Source organism: Polypterus senegalus, chromosome 16 (assembly GCF_016835505.1).
Source record: "Polypterus senegalus isolate Bchr_013 chromosome 16, ASM1683550v1, whole genome shotgun sequence".
Lineage (NCBI taxonomy): Eukaryota > Metazoa > Chordata > Cladistia > Polypteriformes > Polypteridae > Polypterus > Polypterus senegalus.
Genome location: NC_053169.1, coordinates 4,485,350 through 4,501,699, shown reverse-complemented (window position 1 = coordinate 4,501,699; position 16,350 = coordinate 4,485,350). Strand labels below are relative to the sequence as shown.

General features: G+C 45.0%; 1 protein-coding gene across 4 annotated transcripts in view; it reads right to left on the bottom strand.

Moving 5' to 3' along the window:
* Nucleotides 1-16,350, bottom strand: part of rps6ka2 (ribosomal protein S6 kinase, polypeptide 2) — a 122,681-nt gene that overhangs the window by 16,960 nt on the left and 89,371 nt on the right. For 3 of the 4 annotated variants that reach the window (XM_039738291.1, XM_039738289.1, XM_039738292.1), the window contains exons 13-15: nucleotides 9,118-9,248; nucleotides 3,068-3,193; nucleotides 420-509 (exon numbers count right to left, since the gene is read on the bottom strand). In XM_039738291.1, coding sequence (XP_039594225.1) covers nucleotides 420-509; nucleotides 3,068-3,193; nucleotides 9,118-9,248 — 347 coding nt within the window. The remainder of the gene's footprint in view (nucleotides 1-419; nucleotides 510-3,067; nucleotides 3,194-9,117; nucleotides 9,249-16,350) is intronic. The other variant, XM_039738290.1, reaches the window with a different exon arrangement.

The window sequence follows — 16,350 nt, the reverse complement described above, 5'->3', positions numbered from 1 at the left end:
GTGTGTGTGTGTTAAGTAGACTGACCTGGTAACGAATCTGAGGAGTGCACTTAACCTCTAAGTAAAGGGTAAGTAGTGGGAAATATCACGATAACACGAGGTCCAAAACCAATTCACACAAATAAAAGGAGCTGCACACCACATTAGAGAAAAATAAGAATACGCCTCCATCTGTGCTGTTTGTGCTTAGGGATGGAATAATCCAAGAAAGGCGCTATATGGGGTAGCAAATGAATAACATGTGAACTATAGGATAATCAATATGGAATTTTTAACTTCAGCTTCATTCTAATTCTCCATTATGATTAACTTCAACAGAATTTCTAACAACAGAATCTGAACTGCTGTGAGTGGCTTTGATTATATCAGGGTCACCACTCGCTGGTAAGCAGCCATCAAGGACACTCTTTCTTACTCACGTCTTTCAGTGTGATGATGTTGGGATGTTGTCCATAGCGGAGCAGAATCTCAATCTCTTCTGATGGATCTCTTTTGCTTCTGTCAATGATCTGTGGGAGAGGAAGATGAGCAACATGATCTCCAGGTGACCTGGGCACACATACTGCACTGGGGACAGGGAGTGGTAGCAGCACTGGCAGGGCTTTTAGTGGGCCACAGTACCTGCAGGATTTCACATCTCAGCACCACTGCTCTGATTCTCCGATTGAACTGTGCGTATTTGATCCTGATACCAACTCCAAGCTCTCCAGTCTATTGTGTGTTTCTGTCTTTGTGATCAGATCTGCACTGGGACTCCCAATCCCAATTATATGTACTTCGCCTTATATTGTAGGCGCTTCCTGGGATACTAAAACTCTCTGATATGACATATCTATATCATCACACAAAACTCCCTACCTCACTCGATTATGAAAGGGTGTCATAACACATCAGGGGGAAGACCAAGAAGTTGACAAAACCAGAGAGTACCAGCACTTCTGTGGCACGACCTAAAAATGGACTCCAAATCCCAGCATGCCTAGAGACTACAGTGCCACCTGACTGGGTAGAGAGCTGTTAAGGTGCTATCATCATTTCATTTTTTTCTGTCTTTTCAGGGGTCTTGAAAACCAAGGAATCATTTCCTTACATCTGTTCTTTTATTTTAATGTGTTTTCAATGATATTGAAAATTAATTACGTTTTCCTCCAATGATTTTGTTTAGGGGCGGCACGGTGGTGCAGTGTGTAGCGCTGCTGCCTCACAGTTAGGACCCCTGGGTTCGCTTCCCGGGTCCTCCCTGCCTGGAGTTTGCATGTTCTCCCTGTGTCTGCGTGGGTTTCCTCCCACAGTCCAAAGACATGCAGGTTAGGTGGATCGGCGGTCCTAAATTGTCCCTAGTGTGTGCTTGGTGTGTGGGTGTGTGTGCGTCCTGCGGTGGGCTGGCGCCCTGCCCAGGGTTTGTTCCTGCCTTATGCCCTGTATTGGATGGGATTGGCTCCAGCAGACCCCCGTGACCCTATAGTTAGGATATACTGTAGCTGTATAGCTATAGGTTGGATAATGGATGCATGGATGGATTTTGTATGAGTGCCGCCATTTAAGTTGATGGTTGCCATGCAGTTGCCAGGCAAGGCGAATAGTAGGATGTGATGCACAACGCCATCAACGTGACTATAAAGAGTTTAATATTGGCCTTTCTGCGTTCACCCAAGATTTCAGATTCCTCTCAAGAAAAGCATTTAATGATCCTTATGAGTTTATTCTGGTCGTGAATTCTTCTTCCGTTCCTTGACTCCATTTAACATCTGCTCGATTTGGCTTTGGTTACACGTGTCCCCTTTTGGTTACCAAATCCCACACCGTATTCCGGCTTTTATCGTCTGTTTGCATTCTGAGAGTTGTTCATTTGCAAAATTGTAGATCTGTACTCATTTTTGGGCCAAATCCATCAACCGGAAGTGGGACTTTACCTGATCTACCATTCTAGATTTGTTTAATTTCTGCACCTGCAGAGTCTGATTTATTCACCGCTTTATTTATTACTTTCATAATAATTGGCCAATATATTATTACTTTGATTTCATTTGTCGTTGACGGTTCTTTAATGTACATAATATAAAAATATAATCTTTGTCTTGTGGTTTATACGAGAACGTCGAGAGGAGATCACTCCCGATTTCTTCACATTGACAGCGGTCTTGTTTTCCACTTATTGTTGGAGACGCCAGCCCATAATTGAAACGTGCCTGTGTGAGATTATAACTGTGGGTGGATAGGGTGGGCTGCGATGCGTATGAAGTTTAATGCCAGGGCTGTTCAGTATTTCTGTGGTTTAAGTCCCCATTATTTGTTGTCATCAATGTAAAGATTTGAATGTGTGCAGAATTGTGATTTATTGAAATCTTTTTTATGGACTTATGGCTTTATGTTCTGTATTGGCTATCAGAACTGGTATCAAGTTTCAATACTTCTCTTAGTATCATATCGAGGTTTGAAACTTTGGTATCGTAACAGAACCCAGAAAGCCTTCTGAGTCCACAGGAAGTCCTTCCAGACCTCAGTAGTTCATCGTCAGTTGTCTGCGGGCACGCTGAGATCACCCGAAACATTTCCTTTGCTTTGCCTGTGTCACACGTGTGTGCAAATGGCAGACAACTTAACGCTCTAGTAAATGTAATTACCCGCTGAGCCAGGGGTTGGCACTGTTCTGTGATCCTTTCTCTCTTTCTCCCTCCACAGACTGGGTGATTGATGGCCCTGCCATCATCTCTGGTGTCTGCCCCCCTGTACCCGCCCCTTCCTGCCATCTTCCTTTATTAACCGGCTGACCAGGTACCTACTTCAGTTCAGTTTGGACTCGTGTCTGTAAAGACATCACCACAACTAACTGTGTGGTTGATCTTCTCAAAACTGTCAAATTATACGGGGTAACCAAGGGGGTATTCTTCGTGTCATTTTACACCATGGAAGGCTTTTAATCACCATTCATTGATGTAGGCTGGTGAAGTGACTGGCAAGGCGCACATTAATTGGCATACAGTGGCAAGTCATCCAGACGCAGTTGTCTCGTAGTTCCATAAAGTTGCTCAGTTCAAGTGTTAATGAAACAGGAAAAGAGTCTTACCTTGACAGCATACTCCACTTCGCTTATCTTGTGGACGCACCGTTTACATACTGAATAGGCGCCGATTCCAATATCTTCTCTAATTTCGTAGCCATCAGTAAAGTGCAAGTTGTTTCCGTGCAGCTGCTGAGAAATAAAACACAAAGACTCGTGTGACCAACGCAATGGCAGTAGTGCTGCACAGCCATTCAACGGAGCCCATCAAACTGTGGGTGGCAGTGGCGGCGGGACCCCCAAGTGGCCAAGGCCCTGTGTGGCGAGCTACTAGGAACTCGCGATTCCAGCCAAAAAATAAAGTGATAATCCATCCATCTATCCACCATCCAGCCCACTATATCCTAACGCAGGGTTATGGGGGGGTCTGCCGGAGCCAATCCCAGCCAACATAGGGCGCAAGGCAGGAAACAAACCCCGGGCAGGGCGCCAGCCCACTGCAGTACAGTGATAATTGCCATCAGAATGTATAATAAAATGGACTCCATGAAATAAACGAGGTTGGCTGGACAGAACGTCATGGCTAAGAAACAGAAGTGTCCACTGGCTGGCATGCGGGTGTTTCCTGCTTTTTGAAAGATCATTTCAAAAAAGACCTGAATCAGAAACTGTTATTGCTAACCAAAAGAAATCAGAAGAGGATCTTTGCTTGCGAATTAAAGTGAAAAATAGCATCGAGCGTTTGTTTTGTGAAGAACCACTATAAGGGGGGCAGTGGGCACACCGAGCAGCGAGAGTGGCACCGCCAGGCTCCTCCTCTCGAGAAAAAATGCTGCACTCACCATACGGGGGAGCTGGGAAGTCAGACGTCACAACTGCGTCATTTGTGACCTCTGAGTGTTGGCGCAACCCAAGTGGGAAAGTGAACTTGGATGCCCTCATGAAAGCTAACTAAGAAATCCACAGTGTGGATCGAAGAAGAAACTGAAGAGCAAGAAAGTCCCCAAAGTATGCTGTCCGGTCTAAAGGAGACTTTTATGTTCCTTTTCATAATAAATGGAGCTTCTTCTGCTTGGAAAACAACTGCATAAAGCAACCACTGAGCTCAGCGTACGACCAGCAGGGTGCATCTCGTTAACATCGGTTAGTCCGTTAATCGCTCGTTCTGGTCAGGTCCACGTTTACCTTCTCGGTAATCGGTATTATGGACTGAAGTGATCATTTCAAGTCAATACTTGTAATAAATTCAAACTAGAAATTGTTACCGTACTTCCTGATCGCGGTGTTTGCCACCATTTTGAATTGACATCATAATCTGAAGCGTTAACTCAGCACTAAAGGGCCAAGCCACCGTAGCTTTGAACGCATCCAGTGAACCACAAGAATGAACTGGACTGACTGACTTAAACGGGCAGCTCGAAAGAATCAAATTAGTGGAATGAACTAAAATGGCCACCGCAGAAGAGGACATCGGAGAAACAGGCAGGAGTCTCTGTGACGGTTACTTCTGGAGTGCATCGTCGCCACGTCTGCTTATGTGCGGTTTCTGTTTTACCTCTGAAAAGTCACCAGGGGCCTCATGTATAATGCCGTGCGTAGAACTCGCACTCTAACATGGCGTAAGCACAAAAGCCGAAATGTTCTTACGCACAGAAAAATCCAGATGCAGCAATCTGTGCGCACTCCAACTTCCACGTTCTTCCGCTACATAAATCCCGACCAGCGTGAAAACTAACTCTCGTGCACGCGCATTTTGTAACGCCCTAAATCCTCCCAGAATTACGCCTATTTGAATATGCAAATCAATATAAATCGCCCTTAAGCGCAGCCTTCTGTGAAAAGACAATGGGAAAAGCACGGGGAAAATATAAGAATTTCAGCGAATACCAAGTGGAGGCAAAGGAAAAACATACTATTTGTTCAAATAAACCGTGGTATAATCAACAAAATGAAGTTGATCGAGTGACATAGCGTGTTGGAGAAACTTGAAAGCTCACATTCACAAAATCGCACAGTGCGGAAATAAAAAGAAGTCTCATATCAAAGTCGCCGTGAAAAGCCAAGTTGTAAGCCCACTGTCTGAGTGTCATATGAAAGTTTATTAGGGTACAGAGAAAAAGGCACACAGTGGGGAAAAAGCACGAAATGTCAACTTCAATCTCGACATTTCCACTTTAATCACGTAGTTTATTTTGTCATTTAGTAGAACATCATAAACTTCATCTTAAAATCGTTTAATTAACCAGTTTCTCAAATCACATCGTAATTAAAGTAGCACGTTAAATGCTTTGTTTTGTATTTGATCTTCTACTCGTATGTGCTCTATGTGTGTGAATCACTACTTGCTTCTTAAACTGGCTCTCTTCCTCCAACTGGACACAGAGTCCATTACATTCGTGATATTACAGCTCTCTGAATAACTAAAATACTGAGATGTATACGTGATGTCATTTTCATGATGATAGGAGTTAAAGAACGTTTGTGCTCATGACACAAGCATTTAACTTTTGTCGAAATTTGTCCCTGTGTTTTTAGCTGTGTTGTTATTTTCTCTTTCTGTTTTATATTGAATATATGTTGGCGTAGCCGCCCCAAGAGTCCTTGCTTTTCTTTCCCCAAGTAACCGATCGCCACACAATCAGCTCTGTAATGGAAGTTAAGCCATCTGTAAGCTTAGCGCCGATTCTTCAAAACGTTTAAAGAACATTGAAATATCTTCGTAGTACATGTTTAATTATTCTATCCTTAAAGACACTCCCAGTGAAGAATATAGATTATTTAAATGAAGTTAAAGTTTTATCTGTATAATTTAACAAACATATTTTGCTGCATTTCACCTTAAAAATGATCTCGTCATCATATGTAAATACGCGCTTTATAAAGTGGCTCAGGTTGTGAGATATTATAACTGTAGTGCAAGTTTACAGTGAGGTGATTGTACTTATAAGTCCTAACAGTTCTACAAGGAGCAATTGATTGGCTGCATTTAAAGTTCTTGGGATTAAACTGTTTGTGAACCGCGAGGTCCGTACAGGAAAGGCTTTAAAACGTTTTGCCGTGGCTGAGACAGCGTGTGCTTAATGGCGTATACCGATAATTCTCTTTCCGATCAGCTGCTGCTGTGATTCACACTCAGATACAGTGATATAAATACTCTGAGTCGTGCAGTGAGAGTAATATGGAAAAAGATGATCCGCTGTGGCAACTCCTAACGGGAGGAGCTGAAAGAAGAAGAAGAAGAAGAAGAAGAAGAAGAAGAAGAAGAAGAAGTGAGAGTAACAACGCTAAAGCAGTTCTGGTATTTGGAATACTATGGCTGGTTCCTGGCCCATTATATTGTTACGAGTTAATTACAATCAGATGCATTACACTAATAAACAATATGCGGTTAGTTTCTGTGTATTTATAAAGCCGCGTCATGAAAATAATGAGTAATCACACAAGAACAGTAGCACTGCTTTGACGCTGGGTGCCGCCAGTTTGCAAAACCGAGCGGAGAACTTGACTACGACAAGGCATGAGGTACCGTGGAAAAGTGCGTGGCTTTACGCCAAGTGTAGGTTTTATACATCGCGATTTGAACGTGGAAAAGTTCTTACGCAACATTTCTGTGCGTACGCACCGTTTATACATGAGGCCCCAGATGTTCATTTCATTTACAGCTCAGCCACTGTATGTAAAGCAGAAGGAACGCTGGGTGATGTTTATGAGGTCGTCCTTGAAAGGGAATAGTCAGCGTCGAGTGCAACGTGTGCGCTTCTGGACTATTAACACCTCGTACAGACTTAGAGCCTTCATTGGCGCCCACGTCGCTTAAATCAGCAAAAACTGAAGAATTGACACGTGGCACCTAAATGACTGTCACATATTTGAGGACAACAAAGACTTCATACACACACACACATATTGTAAATGAAGGTGTGGACAGAAGGGCGTCCCAGCTGGGAGGCCATTATAGGTTAAGGACTGGGGGGACTGGACTGCCTCCCAGGGCCCTCAGTGTACTGGGTGGCAGCATCCCTCTGAGTTGGCACCCAATTGGACTCCATGGGAGTTGCAGTTCTGGTGGGCAGCCCTGTAAGGGTCCACAGGTGTCACTAGAGGGAGCTGCTGGGAGCAGGCTGACTCAGAAGGTGCTGATGTGTTGGTCTGGTGGGTCAGGGGGTTAAAGAGGAGCCTCCACCTCACTTGAGGAGTTGGTCAGAAGTTGAGGAGAGCAAAGCCCACCAGTGAGGAGTAGAGAAGTGAAAGGAGGAAGAAGGAGAATTATATTTGTGGTTACACAGGTTTAAGGGAAAAGCCCGTGAAACGTTCTTTTATTTAACTCGTTCAGGGCTGATGTTGACTTTTATCAAAAGAAGGAGTTGATGAGGATAATCGACTGTAAACTGTGACAAAACCAACCGTTATGTTTTAGTTGGACTCTTGTTGCTAAAAGGAAAGTTAGATTCATTGGTTTGACCGAGATTTCCTGCACTTGCATGAGTAGCAAGGCGCAAACAACGGCAAAAATGGCACTGAAATTTGGCGAGAGATCAAAGCAAATGCATAAAGCAAAATACTCTGTGGACGACGTTTGGCCTATTAACTCTGAACTGGACTGACACTTGTCAGACTCAGATTTTGATACAAGTGATTGAAAATGAATGTGAGGTTCAAGCTTCAGCTGATTGGCCCCCAGCTAATCATTTTACTGACCATGTTCGCCAGGCAGGACTGCCACTTAACAATGATAAGAGGTACAAACCAGATTGCAATGCACCGCAACTTTGTCCCACCCACACAAAGACAGCCTGGCAGCAAGCCTGCCACACATTCTTGGCAAACTGGCAGCCACAGCCTGCAGCAGCAGACGTTTTATGTTGATTTCTGTGTGAGACCATTGCTTTTTGAAATAAATATTCAGCCCTCAAAGAGTTAAATAAACGTGCCACTTGAACCTGGGACTGCGCTTCTTGTAGTTGTATCTGTGGTTTGGAGGTCTGAGGCGCCCCCTACAGGCCACAATATGTATGCAGATATTTACATCAGCATCAGACTGGCGTAAGAAGAATGTTTAAGTTGGAGGGGGCGACAAAAAGAATTTTATTTTGTTTTTATCAAATAACATAAACCTTTTCATAAATGATTTGCATCAAATTACCAGCAAATATCAAAGAATCTTCACCTGATAAAACCCGACTGTCTCTTTCCTTACATTTCAAGGCACTATATTATTAAAAGCCATATGGGTGCCCCTAGTGCAGGCGGACCCCCAGGTGTGGTGACACTTAATGGACTGAACAGACGATTATTGGGGATGTAAAGCAGCGGCTGCAGTCCCGGGTTCAAATCCCAGCCCAGTCACAGTCTGCATGAGGTTTGCGTGGCCCCTGTGTGCCCATCATTGATTTCTCCTTGAAACGTCGTCAGTCCCTCATCATAAAGGTGTCTGCTTCAAGACGATTGGTGACAAAATAAAAGTGTCGCTTTGGGTGTGAATGTGCCCTGTGACAGCCTGGCACCCCTTTCTGGGATGGTCCTGATTGGCACAAAATTATCTGGCATCCTGGGTTAGAATGCCAGGCATGTTTGCCCTCTGGGTGATCTTTGCATGTTCTCCTGGTCTGTGTGGGTTTTCTCCTGGTAGTTTGGTTTTCAAAGCTAAGACTTGTTTGCTAAGTTTGCTGATGATGCCAAATGTCACCTGTGTTTGTCTGTGAGGGGACTCTGCATGGATTGGCACCCCACCCTCTGCTGGCTCCTGTTGTGTCGTCCCAGTACAGTCAATTCATATTATAAATGAACATGTCGTATCAAAATATTATTAAACAGGGCTGATGTGCTTCATCTGCAAAAGGAGGCCCTCTGTGGTGCTAAGGGATGGTGAATTATGAGTTAGTAATACAAAAAGAAGTAGCTGGTAAAATGTGTGTGTGTGTGTGTGAGTGTGCCCTGTGAGGGACTGGCGTCCTGTCCAGGTGTTCCTGCCTTGTGCCCCAACTGCTCCGTAACTCTGCTGTGGGACAGGCATGTTAGGAAGATGAATGGATGGAAGTACAGTAGCTAACAACGGGACTTCAGCCAACCCCAGTGCTGCTAAGTACCCTTCTGGTCCCACCGTGCTCAACTCCTACCTGCACAATGGGGTGCACGGCAAGCACCGAGGTCTCCGTCGGAGTCTGATCTGGACCGAGATTGGAAGCAACAAAGCTGAATCCCCTGAAAAGCTGGTGACAGTTGGCACTTGGAGGGACTCCAGGAGAGTCTGTGAGGAGAAGAAAAAGTAGACAGAAATGAGCGGGCGAGCGAGTGAGAGAGGGAGTGAGAGAGAGAGAGAGAGAGAAGAGAGAGAGAGAGAGAGAGTGAGAGTGTGAGAGTGAGAGAGTGAGAGAGAGAGAGAGTGAGAGAGAGTGAGAGTGAGAGAGTGAGAGAGAGAGAGTGAGAGAGAGAGAGAGTGAGAGTGAGAGAGTGAGAGAGAGAGAGAGAGAGAGAGAGAGAGAGTGAGAGAGTGAGCGTGAGAGAGAGAGAGAGTAAGAGAGAGTGAGAGAGAGAGAGTGAGAGTGAGAGAGAGAGAGAGAGAGTGGGCACTGGCAGGAAAAGAACCAACATGAAAACATGAAAGGTGACATTCAGCAGGTACACAGTCCTCTTTGTCACTCTGATTTAGCAGCCTTTAATGGCCAGCCACCGTGAATCAGTCAATCTATCTGTCATATAGTGCCTTTCATATCTCTATCTGCCATTTTATATAGTGCCTTTCACATCTATGTCACTCTCTGTTATATAATGCTTCTCATTTTTAAGTTTTAGATAGTGCTTGTCATTTCTATTATTTGTTAAACAGTACTTTTCATATGTATCTGTCTTTTATATCTATATGTGTATATGATATCATGCCTTTCATATCTGTGTGGAGGTAAAATGGCTCAGTGGTAGTGCTTCTGCCTCACAGTAAGGACCCAGGTGTTTGTGTTTTGAGTGCTCCCTTTGTGGTCTGCATGTTCTCCCTGTGCCCACATGAGCACCATGCAGGTCTCCAGTATCCTCCTACAGCCAAAAGACGCACAGGTTAGGCAAACTGGTATTGCTAAACTGAACCTTGTGTGTGTCTGTGTGTGTGTGTGTGTGTGTGTGTGTGTTCACCCGGTGATAGACTGGTGTCCTGTCCAAGCTGCAGCTGCCCTGGATATGCCTAATTGGAAGATGGATGAATGGATGAATGAATGGATATTGTGGAATGGAAGTTAAAATCTATTGCTAGCTTCTGTATGAAAATCTGCATGTTCTCTGTATGGCTAGGTATTATAACAGATAATAAGTGTGCTTACATAGAGTAGGGCTGCCAGTGTGGAATGCAGCTCTTGGCTACTTTATCGTCCAATTAAGATGCCAAGCACAAGTTTTCTGATAAGCTTAATTAAAAATATAAGAAAAGACTAGAATTTCTGCTTTCCATTGTAATCAACAAATTGTGTAAGAATGTTCTGTGACCTTTGGATGAAACTGAGCTTATTTTTCCTAACCGCTGCTTTGAAGATCTCTGTTATAAAATGCAACTCACCCGCCTATGAGGGGGCTTTTTGCACTTAGTCTCTGTGAGGCAAAGACCCTCTACTCACCAAGTATAAAGAAATAAAAGAATTCTGCTTGTTTGAATTGGGGTCTGCCTGCTGTTGTCTCGAACCTTCATCCACAATATCTATCATATAGTGCCTTTCACTCTATCTATCTTTTATATAGTGTCTTTCACTCTATCTATCTATCTATCTATCTATCTATTAATCTATCTATCTTTCTATTATATAGTGCCTTTCACATCTATCTATCTATCTATCATATAGTGTCTTTCACTCTGTCTGTCTATTATATAGTGCCTTTCATATCTATCTATCTATCTATCTATCTATCTATTATATAGTGTCTTTCACTCTATCTATTATATAGTGTCTTTCATATCTATCTATCTATCTATCTATTATATAGTGTCTTTCACTCTATCTATCTATCATATAGCGCCTTTCATGTCTGTCTCTATCTGGTTTTGTTTCTATGGTACAATCAGGTGATTCTTATTCCTCACAACATCAGCACGTGAAACAGTTAAACTGAGATGGCTGACCATCAAAGTCAAGCCTAAGAAAGGGGCAGAGAGGAGGGAATAGCAGACAAGTGTGTGAGGTGGAGGTCCGCAGTGAAGTTTGAATGTCAAAACAAAGGAGAACAGGACTGGCAGGGGGTCAGGGTGATTTTTAGGGTGTTGTTTTGGGGGTCAGTAGGGTGCCTGCCAGAGTTTTATCCTAATTGCGGTCGCAGTGGTCATGTGCCTCATCGCATGGCCGCCATCGTGGCATTCAGAGTAACGCAGGAGTGGTGCAGTAAATCTGGCGCAGAGGAGCAGAGAGGACTTTCTGTCAAGTGTAATGAGCCTCGGCGAGGACAGGAAGTCTTTCTCATAACACAATTTTATAGCGGGTCAATAAATTTCAATCCAATGGCAGTGTGAAGGTCGTGTTTGTTTGTCCGTCGACAACTAAAAGAATAAGAGAGAATTACAAAGTGTGAAGACGGGCTGTGGAGCGGACATCAGTGTCAGTCGGCGCTCTCTGCTCAAGTCTTCATCGCGTTTGTCTCGTCTCTCCTATAAAACAGCAGACGTGCGGCGGTGCGTGTAGGCTGTGGAGTGAACCTCTCACGCAGTTTTTTGATTGTTTTTTGTGAAATGAAAAGCGGGAGGTGATGGACAATCTGAAGACTCATTCAGCAAAACGTCGTATTAATGGTGGAGCTCATTTGAATAAAGAGGCGACATTACGACAAAGGTAAACAAATGGCGTCGGTGAATGACTTGTTGGCCACTTCCTTAATTTCTTATCCGTTGCCTTAAGTCGAGTGGCTACGTTAGCTGAGCAGTCATAATTACATCTTCAGGCTCGTCAGATCCTCGCAGCCCACACCTCACACAGCAGCGCTTTACTAAACATAAAGGAGGATATCCTGCAGCCTGTTCTGAATGGCGATTAATTTTTTATGAACAAAAGGTCACAGCGCCTGGCAAAGACAAGTAAGAGAATAATTGAACAAATCGCAGCCATCTCGTGTTGTACGTGCACCTGAGGAGTCAGTCAGGAGTCGAGGAGTAGAGAAGTAAAAGGAGGAGGAAGGAGAATTCTAGTTGTGATTACACCGATTTGAAACGTTCTTGTAAGAGCCGTTTGCTAGTTACTGTATAGTATTTAGGTTGTGCCCAGTAGGTTTGCTTCGTTATGTTAAATGTTTGCCTGATATGAGCGCGTAGCCCGTGAGAGGTCCGTGTAAGTCCACAAGCTGAACTCAGTCGGTAGATGCCAACTGTTTCTTGTCCCTCTGACCACTCATGACTCTCAATCAGTGGCCTGCCTTGCCGTAAGTAAGACATGGAGGGCACTCCGTTTCAAAAGGCGCCTTGACGTGCCCGGCAGTAACGCACGTACTGAAGGTGAAGTAAAGCAGACTCGAGAACAGCGGAAGGCTAAGTGTAGAGAAGTAGTCCAGTTTTTGTATAAATATAATTATTTATTTATGTAATTGTTTTATATAAATAAATGTGCTGCTCGAACCTGGCACAGCGCTTGTTGTAGTTGTATCTGTGAGTTTGGAGGTCTGGGGCGCCCCCTGCGGACCACAATTTGTATACAGATATTCACATCAGCAGCACGACAATTGAGAGTGACGACAGATGATTGGGCAAAAATAGATTTTTTTTTGTTTGTTTTTTTGTCAAATAACCCAAACCTTTCATAAATAATTGGCTTCAAATTGGCCAGTAAATATCAAGGGACCTTCACTTGATAAAACCCGACTGTCTCTTTCCTTCCATTTCAAGGCGCTATATTTACTCAGTCAAGACAGTTACTGGAGAAGTCAATCAGCGCCTGCAGTCCCGGGTTCAAATCCCAGCCCAGTCACCCTCTGTGTGCCCCAGCCTTGAAACTTCAGTTTCTTTCCTCGCCATCAAGGTGTCTGCTTGAAGACGATTGGTGACAAAATAAAAGTGTCACCGTGGTTGTGAATGTGCCCTGTGACAGCCTGGCATCCCTTTCTGGGATGGTCCTGCTTGGCACACAATCCGCCAGGCGTTTTTGCCGTCTGGGTGGTCTTTGCGTGGTCTCCTGGCGTCTGCGTGGGTTTTCTCCTGGCAGTTATCTCTTGCTCTACGTTCACCTTGGTGTTCGTGTGTCTGTGAATGTCACTTCACCGATGCCTCTGCTCTCAAGTACTGTGGTTTCTGTAAAGCCTGCCATATTTTTTTTTGGGGTGCCTTTGTCATCTCCTGTCCAGTTTTATACTTTCAGTCCCTAATGGCAGCTCTGCCAGCGAGCGTCTTATGCCTTCACTAACGTCTCCCGTCTCTCGTACCTCTCTGACCCTGTCATTATTTTCGAGATGCCTTTCTCGCCTCCTGTCCGGTTTTATCCTCGCCTTCACCTTCACTCCTCCTTGTGCATCTCACACTCTCACTTCATTTTTCAATCAGAGCCAAACTGATTGCTGGACACACAGGCCTCCATGTTTTATCAAATAGTCGATCGATTTGTTTGAGTTCCACTTCTCTCTTTTAGCTTGAATGGAAAAACCATTACAGTTTTTTTTTTTTTTCCTTTATCCTAAGGCCATTGTTACTTGTCCCTGTGTGACTCTGCTGTCATTAGGCTTTTCCTGGGTCCCAGTAATGTTATGGTTTTCTTACTGGGGTCCTCAGATTAAACAGTTTAAGAACTCCTGATCTATGTGAGCGTCTTCACTGTAAACTGCAAGGAGAAAAGGTACACCCCCTTGGAGGAGGAGCTAAGAGAAGGACCAGGAGCTACAAATGGCCCGGGGTCCTACAGTGGGAGTGCTGCAAAAAGCTTCTGGAACAAATGCCCTCGTGTGTGACTCCCATTGTGACCCGAGCGGGTCACTTCATCAGGCCGCGCCACGCAGATTGCGGTACGTGGACGTTTCCAGAAAGTCCCTGAAAAAAAAGTTCCTGCGGTGGGAAGATGTCCTTTTACAACTTGAATCTCCACCGTTGTCAACCGGCCAGAGCTCATCAGTTAACTCGAGGAGAGACCCGTTTGGCCTCCATTACTGTTTACCTCGTGCTTTGAGTGTTTCAACAAATCGCCATTCAAACTTAATGTGCATGGAGGGGCGTAGCACAGAACTCTGGGACGGATACACAAGCAGTTTCTGGGGGACCCCTACTCTCAGTCGTAAGCTCGTTCTAGGCCTCGAGGCCAAGGTGGGCCCTGGGTCATCATTAGACCCCCTTTGATGCCCATGCATCTGCACTCGTATTTCAGCTGAGATTTGTTCACAGCGCTCTGCAACCACGCTCAGTGAAGGGCGCTATATAAAAAGATACTCGTGTATTGTCAGTCAGTCAGTCATCATCATCATCCAACCCGCCATATCCTAACACAGGGGCATGGGGGTCTGCTGGAGCCAATCCCAGCCAAAACAGGGCGCAAGGCAGGAAACAAACCCTGGTCAGGGTGCCAGCCCTCCGCAGGTGTATTGTATTGTATTGTATTGTATTAATGCCCGCTCTCCCATGCAAGACGTCGCCACGCTGATGATGGGTGAGAGATGAAGGCCTCACACCATCAATCCACCTCATCGAGCCTCCTCGTGGTCCTCATCAGGCTTTATTGAAATGTTGACCCTGAACTGCATTGGCATTGACGCTGCATTGGGATATCAATTACAAGTCGGTGTCACACAAGTCACGGCTGTTAAAGAGTGTGGGGACATCGTCAGGAGATCTGGGACTGATAGGGCTGGCAGCTAAGCAGCAAAGAGTGGGCTTTTTGTGAAGTGGTGGGCTCTCATTATATGCAAAGTGCTGGTCCAGGAGTGGGCATTCGTGTGTGTGTGTGTGTGTGTGTGTGTGTGCACATGCGTTTATTCTTTTGCACACAAGTCCTACTGTTACACGGCCACTGCTTCCATGGATTCGGGTGGCAGAGTGTCAAGAATGGAGGAGCCCAACAGAACGACTGAGGGATGCAGTAGCGGCTCCCATGCCAGTTCTCCCGTTTGATTCATCACCCCGTGGGTGAGGCGGCACTTCAGCGGAGGTGGAAAAGCAGCTGATTGAGCTGAAACGCTTGGCAGCCATCCTCTCCCAAATGGCAGATGGGCAGAATGGAGGAGTAGGATTCAGAAGGGGCCGAGTGGCTCTTTAAATCATCAAGCCGCTTGTTATTTTACTTTTATCTCTTGTGCATGTGGGTAGAGCTTGAAAACAGAAGCGGGGCACAGGGGCATGAGGTGTGAAAACGAACAAACCGAGCTTAGCCGCCACGGTCTTTTGTGTTTGATTATCTGTTATGTGACAAACCCACTTGATTCTGTCACAGACTGGTGGGCACGTCAGACAACACGACCGCACCTCATGGGCCAGGGCCACGACCGCCCTGATTTGCGAGGATTACATGAATGAACTCTACGACTGAAAAATCATAAAATGTCACTAAAATGTTTGCTTCTCATTGCCTGGCATTGGTCTTCCTGTTTTTATCCCACACTTTTTTTTTTGTTTCTCTACTGGGGGTCCAATTTATAAAAATTTGCATGGATTTGAGTCTGAAAGTATGCATATGGCAACAAAAAAATATTTTTTGTAAAACCTGGCATATGTACATTTTATAAATCACAATCATGTAAATGTGCCAATGTGAACACACCTCAAACCCCACCCACTTGCCACCCTAATACAACCATATATGGACAATGCTAATCAGCCTCATACATATGCAGTCGTGATGCTGCAGACCCATCCCCGGCCTCCAGACCCCGGCGCCTATGGTGCGATTGGGCCAAGGGCATGCATGGCATTGTAGCATCTGAGGGAGTAGGGAAAGTTGCAAGGTGCCAGCATCTGACTGGTATGCCACCTTTACGTGGCACATATTTGTTGTCCTAATGAATAGTATGAGGCACTGTGGGTTCAGCCAGTTACCTTACCAACCTCACATACAGTGCCACCCAGCAAATCATCTGCCACAAAATAAACCACCCACTGGTGGACCAAGGCTACCCAGCCACGCTTTTGGTCACTCAGGTGGTGGCATCACAGATGACATGTAGATTAATGGCTCACAGATAATGAGCACAGCGCCATTCTTGCTAGATGCCCTTATTGAGGTACGAGGGCCACAATTATGTTAGGAAAACCTGAATGCTGCTGCAAGTTGCCCTTTTATGTTGGCATTTTTTGTTATGTTTCATGTGTGGACCACCACAGCATACAGAAACTGAACGGGGCGCCTCGTCAGGCGGTTTATGGCTTCCCAGGCAGAGGGTATGATGGAGTGAAGCTTGGCCAAGATATTCCTGACCTG